At 44.3% G+C, this 18,934-nt stretch overlaps 1 protein-coding gene across 1 annotated transcript in view; it reads left to right on the top strand.

The window, feature by feature from the left end:
- The window catches only part of RFTN1 (raftlin, lipid raft linker 1), a 117,389-nt gene that overhangs the window by 40,646 nt on the left and 57,809 nt on the right, over nt 1-18,934 (top strand). Inside the window, exon 3 of the mRNA XM_054161223.1 lies at nt 7,839-8,025. Within this exon, the coding sequence (XP_054017198.1) occupies nt 7,839-8,025 (187 nt within the window). The remainder of the gene's footprint in view (nt 1-7,838; nt 8,026-18,934) is intronic.

The following is an 18,934-nucleotide window of genomic DNA, read 5'->3' as shown; positions in this document are numbered from 1 at the left end:
TCCCACACTGTCTCCATTCCTCATTGCTGTTCAGTTTCCTGTCAGCAGATGTGCTGTTAGGACCACCTTGGTGGGATTCTGTGTGAGGTGCAACAGAGAAAGGTAATGCCCTTTTCCATGAGGCAGTCAGTAAAGGCAGGAGGTAGATAGCCAGGTCTGCTCTACAGCCCTGCAGGACACCTGTGGATGGTGCTGGGGTGATGAGTGTGTTACCATGTGAGAGAGTTTTGCCTTCACCTTGTTTTCATCATACTTGCTTTTGCCAGATCTGGTCAGGATTGTCGGTGCTAACACCTGGCCACTGTGCAGATTCTTTCAGGTGGTCTGCATGTGCCATAGAGTGCAGGAGAGACATTAGGTGCTTTAGGACAACAGCAAAGAATTGATGCTGGGTAGAGAGCTGCCTAGAGTTAGGAATGGGTAAGTGTGTAGTGTGCCTGCTGGTTTGCTCCTTTCTAGCTCACAGGCACAACCCTGCTCAGGGGTGACTGAGCCTGCGATGGGGAGAGGGAGAGCTGTGCTGCCATTGCTCTTGTGGCCCATTTTCTGACCATCTCTTTCTTCTGAGGACGGTTCCACAAGCCCTGAGTTCTGCTGTGGTGGAGACATATGAGGACATTATTCTTTCTGTGAGCCACCTGGAGCAGCTGTAGCCTTGCAGAAGGGCCTGTGTAATTAGCAGTCCTGGAAGGAAGAAGGTACCAGGAGGAGCGTGAGTGACTCCGTAGCTCACTGGTTTTGTAATGGCTTGTAACATCACATACTGGGCAGGTGCCTATATATCCTGTGCTTTGAAAAAGAAAACAGTTACAACTATACTTCTTGAAGGGCCTGAGCCTGCTGGTGTGTGTTCACAGAATCAACCAGGCTGGCAGATCATGAAGTCCAACCGATGACCAAACCCTATCTAATCATGACCATGGCACTAAGTGCCTCATCCAGTCTCTTCTTAAACACTTCTGCAGGCATTGACCCTACCACCTCCCTGGGCAGCCCATTCCAGTGGCCAATTACTCTTTCTGTGAAGAACTTTCTCCTCACCTTGAGCCTAAACTTGTCCTCTTGTTCTGGTACTGGCTGCCTGGGAGAAGAGACCAAACCCCACCTGACTACAACCTCCCTTCTGGTAGTTGTAGAGAACAATAAGGTCTCCCTTGAGCCTCCTCTTCTCCAGGCTAAACACCCCCAGCTCCCTCAGCCACTCCTCACAGGGCTTGTGCTCCAAACCCCTCCCCAGCTTTGTTGCCCTTCTCTGGACACGTTCAAGCAACTCAACATCCTTCCTAAACCAAGGGGCCCAGAACTGGACACAAGACTCCAGGTGTGGCCTAACCAGTGCTGAGTACAGGGCAGAATGACCTCCCTGCTCCTGCTGGCCACACTATTTCTGATACAGGCTGACATGCGATTGGCCTTCTTGGCCACCTGGGCACACTGCTGGCTCATGCTCACCCTACTGTCAACCAGTACCCCCAGGTCCACCTCCGCCTGGCCACTCTCCAGCCACTCTGTTGGACAAGGCTGAGAAGTGGGCTCATGTGAACTGCATGGGGATCAACGAGGCCAAGTGCAGAGTCCTGCGCATAGGTTGGGAAAATCCCCAGTAACAATAGGGGCTGGGGGAGGAAGGCATTGAGAGCAGCCCTTGCTGGGAAGGACTTAGGGATAGTAGTGGATGAAAAACTGGACATGAGCCAGTAGTGTGAGCTTTCAGCCCAGAAAGCCTCATAATAAATTGAGGAGCATTACTTTGAAAATGGAGATGAACATCCAAACTTTTTTGAGAACAGAAACCTCTGAAATGGAGTCCAATGTTTTTGTGGAAGGTTTTCACATGTAATGTGAACTGTCATTAGGGCTCCATCAGTGTTTAACAGCTGTAACTGAAAGAAAGGCATAAGAGCTTAATCAGGAAGATGTCAGAAAATGAAGGCATAACCATGCCAACACTTAATTTGTTTTGTTGGTGCAAGCCAACTAACGCAGGATTGTAGTAATTTAGAGTAGAACTGTGAGCTTTTGCTTTCAGATAAAATGTTACAGATAAGCACCAAGAAACTAAGACATAAATATGACCCTGAATTTGACCATTTCAGTGGAGAGAAGTGAAATAAAGGCCATTTTGGCATTTAACATTGTATTTTTCCTGCAGCATAGCTATCATTCAAGTAGAAAGTGAAAAAAGCAAAGTCTAGGTTAGCTTTGTCATAAACATAACTAGCAGGAAGGGGAAATGGCTGCTAATCAAATAGAACAGACTTAAAAGTATCTGATTCTGTTTGGTGTATGTATTTCTATTACATACTCTAGTTGGTGATACTCATGATTAAGCATGGGCTAGTAGGTGCATCCATGCTTTAGTTTATAGAGACTTTCCTCCTTGGAAGTGTTGAGTTACAGCATCTCAAAGGCACCCAAATCTATTGTTTTAATACAGAAAAAACATCCCACTTCTTGTAAACAATTTCTGTGACTGTCTTTTAATATCCAATCAGTATACATCTACCTCTTTAGTATGGACCATAATGAAGTTGTCAGAGGTCATAAGAGATGTTTCAGTTTAAAGCTGGCTGGTGGCTGTTTGATTTCTGTGGTTTCTGCTCTGCACTGGGGAGGCTGCATCTGGAATACTGTGTCCAGTTCTGGGCCCCTCAGTTCAAGAAAGACAGGGAGCTGCTTGAAAGAGCACAGAGCCATGAGGATGATTGAGGGAATGGAACATCTTCTGTACAAGGAGAGACTGAGGGAGCTGAGGGCTCTTGAGATTAGAGGAGACTGAGACCTCATCAATGTTTATAAATACATAAAGGGTGAGACCTGAGAGGATGGAGCCAGGCTCTTCTTGGTGGTGCCCAATGACAGGACAAGGGGCAGTGGGTGGAAGTTGAGGCATAGGAAGTTTCAAGTAAATATGAGCAAAATTTTTTTCCCCTGTGAGGGTGACAGAGCAGTGGAGCAGGCTGCCCAGGGGGAGATACTCAGAACTTGCCTGGATATGTTCCTGTGTGATCTGGTGTAGGTGACCCTGCTCTGGCAGGGGGGCTGGACTGGATGATCTTTCGGGGTCACTTCCAGCCCCTGAAATTCTGTGATTCTGTGGTAGCAGCCCTGGATGATCCATCAGCAGGGAAAAAGGAACCCCTTAATGGTAGGAACCAATTTTCATCAATACTTCTCTCCCCAACTCTGTTTCTCAGCCTGCTGTTAGTCTCTTAGGATCTCTATGGCAGACTGCACCACCTCCTGTTTCCCACAAATTGTTATTTGGAACTGCAGAGATGATTCCTTTCAAGTATACATGACTCAACCTGTAGATTTTGTTGTCATCTCAACCCTTTTATTGATTTTTAAAAAATTTTTTTTTCCCCTGTAGCAGTGTGTGTGTGTGTGGAGGGGGGGTAGTGTGTTTGGTCAGGTGTTTCCATTAGCTGCAGGACTTTCCTTAGACCCAGGAAAGTCACCTTGTGAATGTCGGTTGTGTAACACAGACTTTCTTTTCAGCTTCAATTATCAGTCAAGCAACAAACTAATTTGCCTGGTAATCAGCTGCAAAACCAGCCCAGCACTTCTATTCCCACTTTCAGCCTTAGCAAAATTGAAAACCACAGCATCTGTCATTTAGGAGTTTCTTGTGCACTCCTGGAGATGCAGGCAGAGTAAACAAAGGAATCGCTTGAGGTCAAGTGGTGAAGTGCAACGATAAATAAGGAAGCATAGACCAGAACATAAAACTTAGAGCTAATTGCATTTCAAGAGCAACATGGAGCTAAAAAGAATTCAGCTTTTAGCTTTTGTCAGAATAGAAGCTTGTAATAGGTACTGGAGTTATACAAGATTTTACTTTGGTTTTCATTTGTTCTTTTAGCTTACACAAGTCCCTGTTGTACACAGTTTTGCTTTTCCATTTTCATAGCATCGTAGAATCAATAAGGTTGGAAAAGACCTCAAAGGTCATCAAGTCCAACCTGTCACCCAAGACCTCATGACTACTAAACCATGGCAGCAAGTGCCACGTCCAATCCCCTCTTCTTTCAAAAGTGGCACGATTGGAATTCCATTTAACAGCTAACCCAAAAGTTCTAATGGATTTTATGGAAAGTTGTGTAAGGTTTTCTGAAAATGTTAGCATTTTGCTAAGGTAAAGTAAGGAAAGGCTAGATCAGCACCTGGTATCATACATTAGACATTTTCAAGTAGGTAGAACCTTCTTAGAGGAATTAAAGAAAGAATTCAAATCTTGTAATTTAAGTTTGAAGACTGCTTCCCTTCAGCAAAGTGTGATTTACTCTTTCAACCTAATTTTAAAGAGAACTGTGTGATTATTCTTAGCCTAACTTAATGCCCAGAAAGATACTGGAACAAGTGACTTATAAAATATCCAGAGGATGATGAGTAACAGGGATTTCTGGGGAGGAATCTGCGTAGCACAAACCAGTCTGTCTGCAGGAGAGCAGCAAAGAACTCAAAGCACAGGTCTGTGGACTCAGGAACCTCATGCAGACCTTGTGGGCATTGGGTGTGAAATGGGAACCATCTTAACCTTTCGAAGGGTCTTTATTCCAAAGACAAAGTAGCAGTGGTTTAGCATCAACCCAAGAAGATATACCAACTGCAAGGCTTATAATCAGTTGCCTAGAGTCTGCTAAAATTAGCTGTTTTAATTAACTATTCCAGCTATAAGCTGCTATGTTTGTTGAGGTTTGCCAATCTGAGAAGCGCTGCTCATGCTGTGGAGGCTGGAATCCAGGATGGCTCTTGAAAACTGAAAAGCAAAAGCTGGGAGTCATTAAGGGCAGGAAAAGAATTTTATTCCCCCCCCCCCCAGTGATGTAAACTGACCAGGGATATGTAATAAGCATGAAAGAGCTTTTGGGTTCTATAAGGCAGTAATGAGGCTTATGCTGGATCACTGGGGTGAGGTTTAGGAAATACACCTGAAGAAAGATGTGGACCAGTTGAAGAGAATCAGGAGAGAACTACCAAAATTACATGGAAAACTAGAGGATACAATGCAGCAGGGCACACTGAAAAGACTTGAGTTTATTTAGTCTAGAGGAGGTAAGATTAAGGTGTGAAAGATATGAAGAATTGAAAAATGCTGATGCAGAAAAGAAATATTGTAGTGAGGAAGTAGCAGTATTGGATTTCAGAGAGGGAAATTCAGTCCAGGTGCTAAGGAAAGGTTTTGAATAGCAAGAATAGAGAAGTATTGAAACATAACACAAGGGGCTTGTGGAATCTCCATTCCTAAAGGTTTTTAAAACCAGATGAGAAAAACTGAGAAACAGCTAACCTAGAAATGATCCTGGCTCTAGGTAATGGCATGAACCAGCTCTATTTTCTATTACCTTTCTTTTTAAATCATAATTTCTACATCCCAAGGCTCCAATTACATGTGGGTTTACACTTTCTCCTCAAGTTTAGCTTTTGGGAGGAAGCACTCACTCTCCTATGTTAATGGTTACAATTTCTACTAGTTTAACCAAAGCATCCTCAGAAGAATCCAGATGCTAGGTCGAGATGCAAGACAAACATTCTCAATAGGTGATCGTTAAAAATTGAAGGATGATTACCAGAGTTAACATTACTGAATAGTTTTTAGACAGCCCATTGTATGAAGTAAACCCCTCATTTAGAAAGGTGTTCCAGCTTTCATATTCTTTTAAGTAATTCAACTGTTTATCATAGAATCAGTCAGGGTTGGAAGGGACCACAAGGATCAGCTAGTTCCAACCCCCTGCCAGGGGCAGGGACACCTCACACTAGATCAGGCTGGCCAGAGCCTCATCCAACCTGGTCTTAAAACACCGATGGGGCCTCAACCACCTCCCTGGACAACCCATTCCAGGGCTTCACCACTCTCATGGTGAAGAACTTCCTCCTCACCTCCAGCCTGAGTCTCCCCACCTCCAGCTTCATTCCATTCCCCCTAGTCTTATCACTACCTGAGATCCTGAGAAGTCCCTCCCCAGCCTTCTTGTAGGCCCCCTTCAGATACTGGAAGGCCACAATTAGGTCACCTCAGAGCCTTCTCTTCTCCAGACTGAACAGCCCCAACTCTTTCAGCCTGTCCTCCTAGGAGAGGTGCTCCAGCCCTCTGCTCATCCTCGTGGCCCTTCTCTGGACACCTTCCAGCACCTCCATATCCCTCTTGTAATAGGGGCTCCAGCTCTGTAGTATTTGCTGCGTAGTCTAACATTGTTAGGAGTCTCTGAGCCACAAGAGAGAAAAAGTAGCTCTACCATCTGGGTTTCTTGTTTTCCATTTTGATCCCCAGTATGGTCCAGTCAATAACAGTAATTTGTATTATTTACTATGCATTATTCATTGGGACATCTTTTTTTTTATGACTCTAAAGTGATTTATGTGCTGCTGTCGGAGGTAGAGCTATTGTCTGTCAATGACCATGTTGCTTGGATTTCTCATTTTCTTTGCAAAAATAATAGAAATGCTGCATTTTATAGTTCTTGGTCAAAAAGTTCCATTATCCTGTTCTGGAGCAGGGTCTTTTATGAAGGGAAAGCGTATCAGGCACAGCTATTCATTATTATTGAAATTATTCTTCTGTATTATTGGTTTTGAATATTTATTAGTTTTTTGATAACCTCTTTCATTATTCATAAAGGGTAGCCATGGAGTTTGATGAAAAAAGCAGTACAATGAAACATTTTGCATAGCTGGTGTCTTTCATACAAACTGTTCTCAGGTGCTGGGGTTTTTTTGTGTAATGAAGGCCAGCAAGGTGCTGGGAATTTCTGTTATGTTTCTTGCAACACCTCCTCTCTGTTGGTTTCAGTGGGAGGGGGAACCCCCCAGCACCTCACTGCCCTGTATTAGTCTAGTGTGCTTCGAGATGAAATAATAAATAACCCTTGAGAGATGGAAATGAAGAGGAAGAGGTCAGGAAAAAGAGATGTCTTTTCACATAAGATATCAAAAACATATGAAGAATTACTGACACAGGATGAGCATTAATGGAAGGCTGTTTTGGATGAGTTAGGGGATTTTCTTTTGAAGCTCACAAGGCTCCCAAGTATTAAGGGCAATTTCTATGCTGACTGCAGTATGTCTGCGTATGTTGACTGTCTCACAGGTGTCAGCATCAAATGTTTCACAGGCAGGCATAAAACCCCATGGTAAGCAAACTATGGAAGGATTATTTTCATGCACTGGGTCTCATTCTCATCTCTGGTACATATAGGTTGGCTTTAACACTGAGGTGTAAGGTTTAGTGTCTGTTCTGAAAGGTTTCTCATCACTGCAGGGGTATGCATTACTCTTAATGTTCTTGTTATTTATATACCTACAAAGTACTCTTTAGGCACAGTGGTAGATGTTTGGTCTCAACAGCATTTTGCATCAGTGATCTCTGGGTGTGATAATACAGCTTTTGTGTAGATGGATCCTTCTCTTTATTGCTTTTGAAGTGGGCATGTTCTACCTTCAATGAGTGTCCTCTTTCTCTCGTTTCATAGTTTTGACTTAGGGCTTGCTCTCCTTGACTTGTGTTACTATGACAACTACTAACAATTAGAACCTCTGCTGACCGATTGCCTTGTCTTCGATAGATCCTCCACTTCATCTCTGCCTCACTAAGTAGTGAATTTAGCATCTTAATGCATCTGACTTCTTAACTCCACCAGTTTCTCGTGTGATACGAGTCCTTTGCCAAGGCAGACTGCTTAAAAGCTGAAATACCAAAAGGACCTAAGGAAAGGTTATTTTTTGTGTTAATATTGTACATCAGCGTGAAGATTGCTTGACTCTGAAGAGCCTGGATTTTAAAAAGCATGATAGTCTGGTGTGGGATTATTGATCAATTCCTTTTTTGTTTCCAGCTGAGCTGCCAGGATCATCTGCAATCAAGCTCTCCTCCTTGTGTGATCTTCCTGCTCAGCTGCAAGAATTGTACCAGCAGGGCTTCGTCTTGGCTGCTGTCCACCCTTTCGTGCAACCAACTGATGAAAAAGAGAAAACTCCTCAGGAACAAATCTTCAGGGCTGTGCTTATCAAGAAAACAGAAAGGTAAAGCACTTCCAGTGAACCCAGATAAAAATAGACAATGTGATTTCCTGCTGAGGTTTGACCTACATCAGGAAATTATAGCAGAGTTTGCTGTGCAAGACTTGATGATTTTTTGTCAATTTGCTCTCTGTTTTTCTGTGGGGGCTTGAATAGGCTTTAGCATGTTCTGCATGTTTACAATTCATCTGCAGTTTGGCAGGGGACTTGGAGAAGCACAACTTGAAATATGCTCTGTATTTTGGGATGTGTTGTCATGAGAGGCAAACAAACACGCCTTATGTCTGACAGTTTGTGAGGGTGGTCCTGTTGGTACCCTTTGAGAATTTATTAGGTTAAATTGAGGCACAAGAAGCGTTTGCTTAGAAAAGGCATGTTAGATGCTTACACTTAGTACAGTGAATTTGAGCATTGCAGTGCTAATGCATACTTCTGAAATCCATGTGAAGGCTTTCAGCCCTTATTTCCTCTAAACAATGGAGGCTCTTTTAATTTTCCAGTGAGTGCAAACTCCTTAAATAAAAAAGCTGGCTTCTGTTTTGTTCAGGCTCTTCAAATGTATTAAGAATATTTTACATCATCAGTCTGAAGATGAATAAGCAGAAATACTGGTGTGGTTTTTTTCATATTTTAATGTGATTTAAAAAAAAAAAAATAAATCAATAGACTGTGCTGGTGAATAGCCCAAAAGAGAATTCAAACATGAATATTTATAAACATGTGTTTCTGATTTTTAGCATAATGATTTAAAACATAATTTACTGTTACCTGACCGTGCACAGCTCTGTGGCTACCAGCTTTGTGGCAGCCATTCTGTACAATCTTCTGTTAATTGCATTCACCAGTCCACCACTTCTTAGAGTGGCCTGTACTGAAGGATGGGGGTTGATTAGGATAGGATAGGATAGGATAGGATAGGATAGGATAGGATAGAATAGAATAGAATAGAATAGAATAGAATAGAATAGAATAGAATAGAATAGAATAGAATAGAATAGAATAGAATAGAATAGAATAGGACGAGGCTGGAAGAGATCTTCAAGATCATCGTGTCCAACTTATCATCCAACACCACCTAATCAACTAAACCATGCAACCAATCACCCTATCAAATCTCCTCCTGAACACCTCCACTGATGCTGACTCCACTGGGCAGCCCATTCCAATGGGCAATCACTCTCTCTGTGTAGAATTTCTTCCTAACCTCCAGCCTAAACCTCCCCTGGCACAGCTTGAGCCTGTGTCCTCTTGTTCTGAAACCTCCACTTTGCAATCCTAGCTCCACTGTTCATGCTTGAAGGAAGGATGTAACTTCTTTAGACACCTCTTTAAAACCAAAGTAAAACCACCATTCCATTTACTGCAGCCTGGTAATCAATTGATAGCAATCATGGACAGGGTCATACTTCACTCTGGGACCTAAGGAAGAAGTTTTGCATTTCATTAGCAAAGACCTGTAGGCATTGGGTGTCACAGGCAATTTTAGCTTCTAAAATAACTCTCAGTTTACCTTGACTTGCTTTTAGTTGCATTAATAAAGAACTTAATGCTGGCTTGCCTGATATTGCTCAAAGGGTTTCCAATTTTGTGATCAAAACATAAGATCTTAGGCCGAACAGTGGTGTTCTTAAGCAATGTTGGGCTAAGTTTGCCTGCTTTTTGGGGCCTTGCTTTCCCTGCCTACATAATACCCTGCCACAAATAATGAAAGTATTTACATGCATGAGTTTGCAGTGTTAAGTAAGTGCTTAAGCAATTCTCCTGGCTTGGAGTCCAGGCCTTCAGCATCTTGTAGGAGAGAGGTTAGGGAAAAGCAGCAGAATGATGCAGCCTCGAAGCCGGAGCCCTCAGTGTGTTGCTGCTGTCTCCTACCGTCCCCAGTAGTTTACATCTGTGAGGAATGATTGTGGAGGGGTACAAAATCTTAATTGCCTGCTCACTCACTTGGGTGCCAGTGTTTCACACACTTCAGACAGCTGTGAATGACTGCATGAAATTGAAGACAGTAGAAAGTCTTGAACCAATTACACTTCCTTTTACATTCACACTCCATTTCTTTGCATTCCCTTATCTGTTGTTTCTGACTTCCTGGGGAAGTGGAAGAGACTTGGTGCAGTGGGAAATCACTGGGAACTTCCAGAAAGGGAAATGGCCTCAGTCTGGTGGGGTTTGTAGTTTAGGTGCTCCTGAGTTTGGCTGAGAGTTTGGGAGAATCTGCTTCCATGGTGTGTGGCTGTGATGAATGTTTGTATTGCCAAGTGCAATGAAGAGAGTTGGGTGTTGCACAGATTTCTTCTGACTGTGGCCTGTGAGCTCTGTATGTGAACTCTGAGTTTATCCCATAACCACCAACAGCTGGAGTGAAAAAAAATGCAATGAAAAGAAAGATATAGATTAAATACTTTTTAATTAGCTTTTCTCATTACACTGCTAATAAAGAATAAATTTTATATATATATATATGTAATTTTTTTCCCCTTGAGTACTATGAGGTCTCTGGCATCTGTAGGCAGTTGAATTCTTGGGTAGAAGTTAAGGTCTGCTTAGGATATTCATTGGTCACACAAGATTTTAGGAGTGTAAGGAGTCCAGTTACAGTTGTAGCATTACTGATAATGTTGTTTATGGTCTGGAGTACAGGTAGTCCCCTGCTGTCTTCTGTAATGATGGTGCCAGGTGTTCCTGGGGGGAGCCAAGGTGTCATAAGAAGCTCTCTGCCTTGGTGTAGGAGCCATGCTTGGGCTTCCTGGGCACTTTCTGCAAAATACCTAGGGCTGTAGGTCCTTTTGTACTGCAGGTGTTTCACTGCTCATGGTTCCAATGCTATAACCTTCATCTGTCACTTGGCTGGCAGATACCTGGTGTGGTTTGTCACCTTGCTCTTTTTGTTGCCTGAGCGGAACAATAATGGTACAATAATGTCAGTTCTGTGTATACAGAGGCAGATCTGAACAGTTGCATTAGTCTTTAATCAGTGTTGCAGCTTTGTATGTCAGTTTTATGCTTTAAAATGAATACTGTTGACTCACATTTTGTGGGCTTACATTTATAGCACTGCCTTTCTACCAGCAGGAAGAGCTATACTAGCTGCCACAGATGATGTGAATCAAGAGCTGCATGCTGCTGCTATCACTGAGATTTGCAGCGCAGTTTTGTTCGAGAATAAACTAGAGAAGGTAGTTCTTAGACATCTTAGACATTAAAACTCATGGGAAAAGTATCTGTTTGTGTTATTCCTCCTATTTTGCCATTGTCTTGGGATTCTATAATAGTGTGAATTTCAAATGTCATTGTGAATTTAATGTGACTTCAAGTCTCTATGGTACTTTAGAGTTTAATCTGTACTGTTTTCTGTGTACTTTATCCCTAGCTATGTGATAATTCCTGGTAAATAAGGAAGTAGGAGTCTTTCCTTTTCAGGACATTTGAGGAAGTGCATCCCTAACTTAGATGGATGCTAAAAATGCTGAAAGACAGAATTTGACCCTTGGAAATGTTAGGGATATACAAAAGTAGAGGGCAGATTACTTTCCCCCCCTTTTTATTTAGTCAACACCACAATTGTTGGCACTGCAAGAAGTGTCATGTTCAATTAAAGTAAATGAAGTAAATATAAGAACTTTATAAAGGCACTGGGCCTGAGGGTAGTCTGCCAAGTGTCTGAAGAATTCTGCTGTCTCATCAAATTCAATATAATAAAGGCAAATATTTCTCTAGCACCTAATTGCATTGTGCACACTAACCAGCTGATTGGAAGAGGCTTGGAGTCAGAAAAAGGAACTACAACTCCAGTTGTCTTATCAGTGCTTTCTACCTTCCACTCTCTAAATTTCAATGAACTCCTTAAGTGCAAAGCAGTTGCCTGTTTTACTGTCTGTGCTGGCTTCTGAGGTGCTTGGGTTTCCTGGAGAAGGTATCTCATAAAGAAACAAGTGAAGAAAAAAATCTTCAAGCCCACATTTTTACAGGATGTTTCTCTTTTGCTGAAGGTAGGGAAGGCTCCAGGTGTGAAGTATATCCCCTGGCCTGATGGTTTGTGTTGATTCATGCTTGAGAAAAGTTGATTGACACTGATTTACACAGGAAGACAAGAATCTAAGGAAAAGGGGGTTGTGGTGTAGCCTGGAAAGCATGACCATGTGTCTGTACCTCTCTGGGCATGATAGGGGAAGGTCTGTGCATTTCATAGAACCGTAGAATGGTCCAGCAGAAAGGGACCTCCAAAGGTCAACCAATCTGCAGTCAGCAAGGACATCCCCAACTAGGTCAGGCTGCCCAGGGCCTTGTCGAGTCTCACTTTGAACATCTCCAGGGAAGGGACCTCAACCACCTCCCTGGGCAACCTGTTCCAGTGTTCCACCACTCTCATAGTGAAGAACTTCTTCCTGATATCCAATCAAAATCTGCTCTTCTCTAGTTTGAAGCTATTGTCCCTCATCCTGTCACTGCAGGCCTTTGTAAAGAATCTCTCTCCATCCTTCCTGTAGGCCCCCATCAGGTACTGGAAGGCTTCTATCAGGTCTCCCTGGAGCCTCCTCTTCTCCAGGCTGAGCACCCTCAGCTCCCTCAGCCTGTCCTTATAGCAGGCTCTAATCCCCTGATCATTTTCGTGGCCCTCCTCTGGACCCTCTCCATCAGGTCCATGTCCTTCCTATATTGAGGGTTCCAGAGCTGTACACAGTACTCCAGGTGAGGTCTCACCAGAGCAGAGCAAAGTGACAGCAAAGTGACAGGATCACCTCTCTGGATCTGCTGACAACACATCCTCTGATGCAGCCCAGGCTGTGCTTTGCCTTCTGTGCTTCAAGCTCACACTGCCTGCTCCTGTCCAGCTTCTCATCCATCAGCACCCCCAAATCCATTTCCACAGGGCTGCTTTCTCATCCCCCTGTATTGATAGTGAGGATTGTTCCAGCCTAGGTTTTGTCTTACCAAGATGGGAGAGTAGCACATCTGTTGCTTACTTTCCCTGTGAGGAAGAGAGGCTGTCAGTTCTTCATGTGTGTAATAACTCTCCTCTGTTTGCCCTTTTATTTCCACACTTATTAGTTTCTAATGTAACAAGCTCCGTTCGGGTGCCGTGTGTGCGGTGCTGTTTTGGGCAGCTTGTGGCTGTTGCAGATAACCTGTTGCCTGCAAGGAAATCACAGTCAGCCCGAGTAAAACTGCAAGTAAACCACAGCACAAAGCTGCTTTCATTTATTCCCAGCTCCCTGTAGTGTGACATCCCTGTCCAAGGTCACAAAGTTTCAAAATTCAGTGCCAGTTAAAATGCTTTAATTTCCCTTTCTAAATACTGCTCAGCAGACAGCAAGCTCCATTCACTCTGTGCTGGGTTAGGAACTGGCTGGAGGGCCGAGCCCAGAGAGCGGTGGTGAATGGTGCCACATCCGGCTGGCGGCCAGTCACCAGTGGTGTGCCCCAGGGATCAGTGCTGGGCCCCATCCTCTTTAACATCTTCATTGATGATCTGGATGAGGGGGTTGAGTCACTCATCAGCAAGTTTGCAGATGACACCAAGTTGGGAACAGATGTTAGTCAGTTAGAGGGTAGAAAGGCTCTGCAGAGGGACCTCGACCGACTGGACAGATGGGCAGAGTCCAATGGGATGGCATTTAATAAGTCTAAGTGCCGGGTGCTGCACTTTGGCCACGGCAACCCCATGCAGAGCTACAGGCTGGGGTCAGAGTGGCTGAGAGCTGCCAAACAGAGAGGGACCTGGGGGTGCTGATTGACAGCCACCAAAACATGAGCCAGCAGTGTGCCCAGGTGGCCAAGAAGGCCAATGGCATCCTGGCCTGTATTAGGAATAGTGTGGCCAGCAGGAGCAGGGAGGTCATTGTGCCTCTGTACTCTGCATTGGTTAGGCCACACCTTGAGTCCTGTGTCCAGTTCTGGGCCCCTCAGTTTAGGAAGGACATCGAGACACTTGAACGTGTCCAGAGAAGGGCAACAAGGCTGGTGAGAGGCCTTGAGCACAGCCCTATGAGGAGAGGCTGAGGGAGCTGGGATTGTTTAGCCTGGAGAAGAGAAGGATCAGAGGTGACCTCATTGCCCTCTACAACTACCTGAAAGGTGGTTGTAGACAGGAGGGGGTTGGTCTCTTCTCCCAGGCAACCAGCACCAGAACAAGGGGACACAGTCTCAAGTTGTGCCAGGGGAGGTTTAGACTCGAGGTGAGGAAAAAGTTCTTCACTGAGCGAGTCGTTCGTCATTGGAATGGGCTGCCCAGGGAGGTGGTGGAGTCGCCGTCCCTGGAGGTGTTCAAGGGGAGATTGGACGTGGCACTTGGTGCCATGATCTAGTTGTGAGGTCTGTTGGAACAGGTTGGACTTGATGATCCTTGGGGTCTCTTCCAACCTTAGTTACTGTGATACTGTGATTCTCTTCTGCTGGGAGAGCTGCTTGGGCCAGGCTCATAGACTTGTCTGCTTCCAATAATTTTTATGTGTTTGCAGATGCTCCATTTCACCACAACAGACTGAATTCCAGAGAAGTCTTTTGCTCTGTCATTCCATTTGTGTCTTAGGGCATAGCCTTCTACAGGTTTTGCCTCCTACCAACAAAGCAATCAGCAGAGAAACACTGACATGTAGACTAAGTAGTATAATCTGAAATGTTTTTTTTAGAGTAGAATTCTCTGTTTACCTCAGACAACTCTGCAGCTGTTTTCCCTTTCTGAAAGATAATGAGGTGTCAGGTGTTCCAGTCATTCACTTGATGAGATGATTCTGATTCTGTGCAATTTCCCTATATCCATTAATCCTGATGAAATGCAAACTTCCATCACTTGGCCAAAAATAATTCTGTTTAGCTGCAAAGGAATTTGACAGACTGAGTTCAAGGGTTTAATAGTAAAGCATCAGTTTTTTGTGTTGGTGTTGGCTGATAGGTTGGACTCAATGATCTCAAAGGTCTTTTCCAACTTGGTTAATTCTATGTTCTGTATTCTGACAGGCTGAGGGAGCTGGGGTTGTTCAGCCTGGAGAAGGGAAGGCTTCAGGGAGACCTAACAGCAGCCTTCCAGTACCTGAAGGGGGCCTATGAGGAGGCTGCAGATGGACTGTTTCTAAAGGCCTGAAGTGATAGGATGGAGGGGCAAAGGTCTGAAATGAGAGAAGAGTAGATTTGGGTTGGATGTTAGGAACAAGTTCTGCATCATGAGGGTGGTGGAACACTGGAATAGGTTGCCCAGGAGGCAGTTAAGGCCCCATCCCTGGAAACACTCAAGGTTAGGCTTAATGAGGCTCTGAGCAACCTGCTTTAGTGGAGGATGTCCCTTCTGACTGAAGGGGGATTGTACCAGATGACCTTTGGTGGTCCCTTCCAGCCCAAACCATTCTGTGATTCTATGCAGTGTTAATTCCAGGTGACTTCAATGAATGGCATTTTCTGAGCTGTTGCTAAATTTTCATAGAAATGGGCACATAGAATGGCTAGTTTTATAGAAAATTTAAAGTAGCATGATGTAAATGCAAAATACTGAAATGGCTTAAACATGGAAGGCCAGATGACTTAAAAAAGACAGCATTTGTATTGTTTGTTTGATGCTATGTTTGCATTTCCAGTTGTCAGTGTGGATGTAGTATCGGTCAGGTTTGGGGCAGCTAAGTAGGGGCAACCTCAGTTTTTTCACATCTGAAAGATCAGCTCTCTCACTCCTGTCTTTTTCTAGTCATGCTGAACTCTCCTTTTAAGACTAGTGAACAGCCCTTCCCATGAAAGAAAGGAAAACCATATTATACCAAGGAACTGTTGAAGTATGAAAAGACATAATAGTCTTGGGGAGAAACAGCAGCTTCTGGCAGTGTTTTGTTCTCTGAAGCTTTGAGCTGGCCCTCTGGCATTTGGATTTGCATGTTTGCCTTCCAAGCAAAGGAAAACATCCAAACAATTCATCAGATTTATGATTCATAGCTGTTTAAGACACCTTCTAGCCCCAAAAGGCTTTTCTTCTCATCATGCTTTCTTTAGAGGCATGAAACTGAGTTCTGGCTCTAGAATTCAGTGGGCAGGGCCTTTGAGCCATGGCTGGAGCCTCTGCCTGGCAAGTCTGTCTTTGACTTTCTGTGGATATTTCTTCATTTTCAGAGTGAACAATTTCATGCTACATTTGACCTTCAGTGGTACACCACTGTAGAAAACATGCACAGTGGCCTCAAGCTTTCTTGGAGCACAAACTCTGCCACATCAGCTACCTCCCCATTCTGCTGTCGTTTGCCGACATGACAGGAGCACACCTTGTTCCCTCCTCCATGTCATCAGTGAGGATGGTAAACATAGAATCATAGAATCAGCCAGGTTGGAAAAGACCTCAGAGATCATCAAGTCCAACCTCCTAACGCCTCATGACAACTAAACCATGGCTTCCAGTGCCACATCCAATCCTTTTTGGAACACCTCCAGGAACGGTGACTCCACCACCTCCCTGGGCAGCACATTCAACATGACAGGAACCAGGCTGCAGACCCCTGGTTGTGGACTCCACTTGTCACTGGCCTCCAGACAGGTCATTGCCATTAACCATGGAATTAATTTTCCCTGTTTTTCCAGCCTGTGATATTCTAACTTGCATACAGGAATAGTGTGGGAGCCAATGCCAAAAATAAAATCACCATCACTGAGAAGCCACTCCCCTCCTTCCACGTGTTGACAAATAACTCATTGGAACATCAACAGCAGTTGGACTGGTCAAATATGATTTGCCCTTTGCTGTGTCCACCCTGGCTGTTCCCAACCCTCTTCTCCTTCATGGGCCCAGAAGTGTACTGCAGAAGATCTCTGCAGAAATAAAGGAATTCCAGTTGAAGGCATTTCAAAATAATGCAGCCTCCAGTGCTGCAGTGCTTGCTTGAGTTGGTAAAAGTGGATGCTTTGCATTGTTACACTCCATTTTTGATTTAAATGTCAGGTCTGTGTGTGGTGTATATATATGTGTATCTATTTGGGTTTCATGGAGGATTTAGGCTTGAAGATGGCAGATGTCTGACCTTGGCTTCATGAAAGCTAGGATCAAACGTATTTTGTGTGCAGAAGCAGTGTGTTGTTGCTCTCAGCAGGCTGATTGCTGCTAGCTGAAAAAATATTTATTCCATGCCCATCTTCCTTTAGCTCAAGGGACAATGGCTTGAGCTTTTAAACCTTGTTATTTGTTTCAAGTTCAAAGAAATACATATTTCCTTGCAACAGCTTTTAACATTGACCCAAAAATAAATGTTCTTTCATCTGTGTTCTTACAATGATAAACACTACACATTTCAAGATGCCAGTGTGTCAATACATGCTTAAAGTTGCCCTCAAGAAGCTCTGTGAGATGTCATTAAAAACAGTTTAAAATGTTAGTAACAGGCAATACACATTCCAGTGTTAAGTTGTCCTATATATGAGGACTCTTACTAAAGAAAATGTTTGGGTAATAAACAGTGTGACATGAGTTAGACCTGAAGTTGTTATGATACAATACATGGACAATGGCATTGAGTGCACCCTCAGCAAGTTTGCTGATGACACCAAGCTGTGTGGTGCAGCAGACACGCTGGAGGGAAGGGATGCCATCCAGAGGGACCTTGACAGGCTGGAGAGGTGGGCACAAGCCAACCTCATGAGGTTCAACAAGACCAAGTGCAGGGTCCTGCATCTGGGTCAAGGCAATCCCAGGCACGAATCCAGGCTGGGCAGTGACTGGCTGGAAAGCAGCCCTGAGGAAGGGGACTTGGGGGTGCTGGTGGAGGAGAAGCTCAACAGGAGCTCTCAGTGTGCACTTACAGCCCGGAAAGCCAATCAGATCCTGGGCTGCATCAAGAGAAGTGTGGCCAGCAGGGCAAGGGAGGGGATTCTCCCCCTCTGCTCAGCTCTGGTGAGATCCCACCTGGAGTACTGCCTCCAGTTCTGGAGCCCCTATTACAAGAGGGATATGGAGGTGCTGGAAGGTGTCCAGAGAAGGGCCACAAGGATGATCAGAGCGCTGGAGCACCTCTCCTATGAGGACAGACTGAGGGAGTTGGGGCTGTTCAGTCTGCAGAAGAGAAGGCTCCAAGGTGACCTAATTGTGGCCTTCCAGTATCTGAAGGGGGCTACAAGAAGGCTGGGGAGGGACTTCTCAGGATCTGAGGTAGTGATAGGACTGGGGGGAATGGAATGAAGCTGGAGGTGGGGAGATTCAGGCTGGACGTGAGGAGGAAGTTCTTCCCCATGAGAGTGGTGAAGCCCTGGAATAGGTTGTCCAGGGAGGTGGTTGGGGCGCTGTCCCTGGAGGTGTTTAAGCCCAGGCTGGATGAGGCTCTGACCAGGCTGATCTAGTGTGGGGTGTCCCTGCCCATGGCAGGGGGTTTGGAACTAGCTGATCCTTGTGGTCCCTTCCAACCCTGACTGATTCTATGATTCTATGATGATACCTGCTTTTATTAACATAAATAATGGTGTGGGGTTTTTTGGGTGGGCACCAGAAAACCTGTGGGGTTTTAATTGCTGCTCTTTTGCTGTTCGGGTGCTCCGGTTTTACTTGATTTTTAACCTGGAATTGCAGATACCAGTGACTCATGTTAATCATGTTAATGATGTGAGTTTATTATTGTTTTTCTAATGGAGATTAGTTTGTTAGAACTGTGCAGTTATATTTAGAACTGTGGAGCTGTTCCTGTGTAGTGGCAAATCTCAAACCTGCACTTTTGTGCCTAATATCATCTTAATCAAAAGGTTGCTTTTTAAGTGGCTGTGCAGCTTGCAAGTGTGCTTTTTGGTTTTCTGAATTCATGGGCATGGAGAACTTCAGGAAAACTAGGACCAAATGTTGGCTCCCACATTTCCTTTTTGTATCTGAAAAGGATTGGGAATCCAGTTTGTAACAGACACCATGTTGTCAGCTTTAATAGTTACAGTGTAAGTTACTGGTACTCTACAGCTGGTAATGGTT

Source organism: Dryobates pubescens, chromosome 4 (assembly GCF_014839835.1).
Source record: "Dryobates pubescens isolate bDryPub1 chromosome 4, bDryPub1.pri, whole genome shotgun sequence".
In the NCBI taxonomy this organism is placed as follows: Eukaryota; Metazoa; Chordata; class Aves; order Piciformes; family Picidae; genus Dryobates; species Dryobates pubescens.
This window is presented reverse-complemented; position numbering and strand designations above follow the sequence as displayed.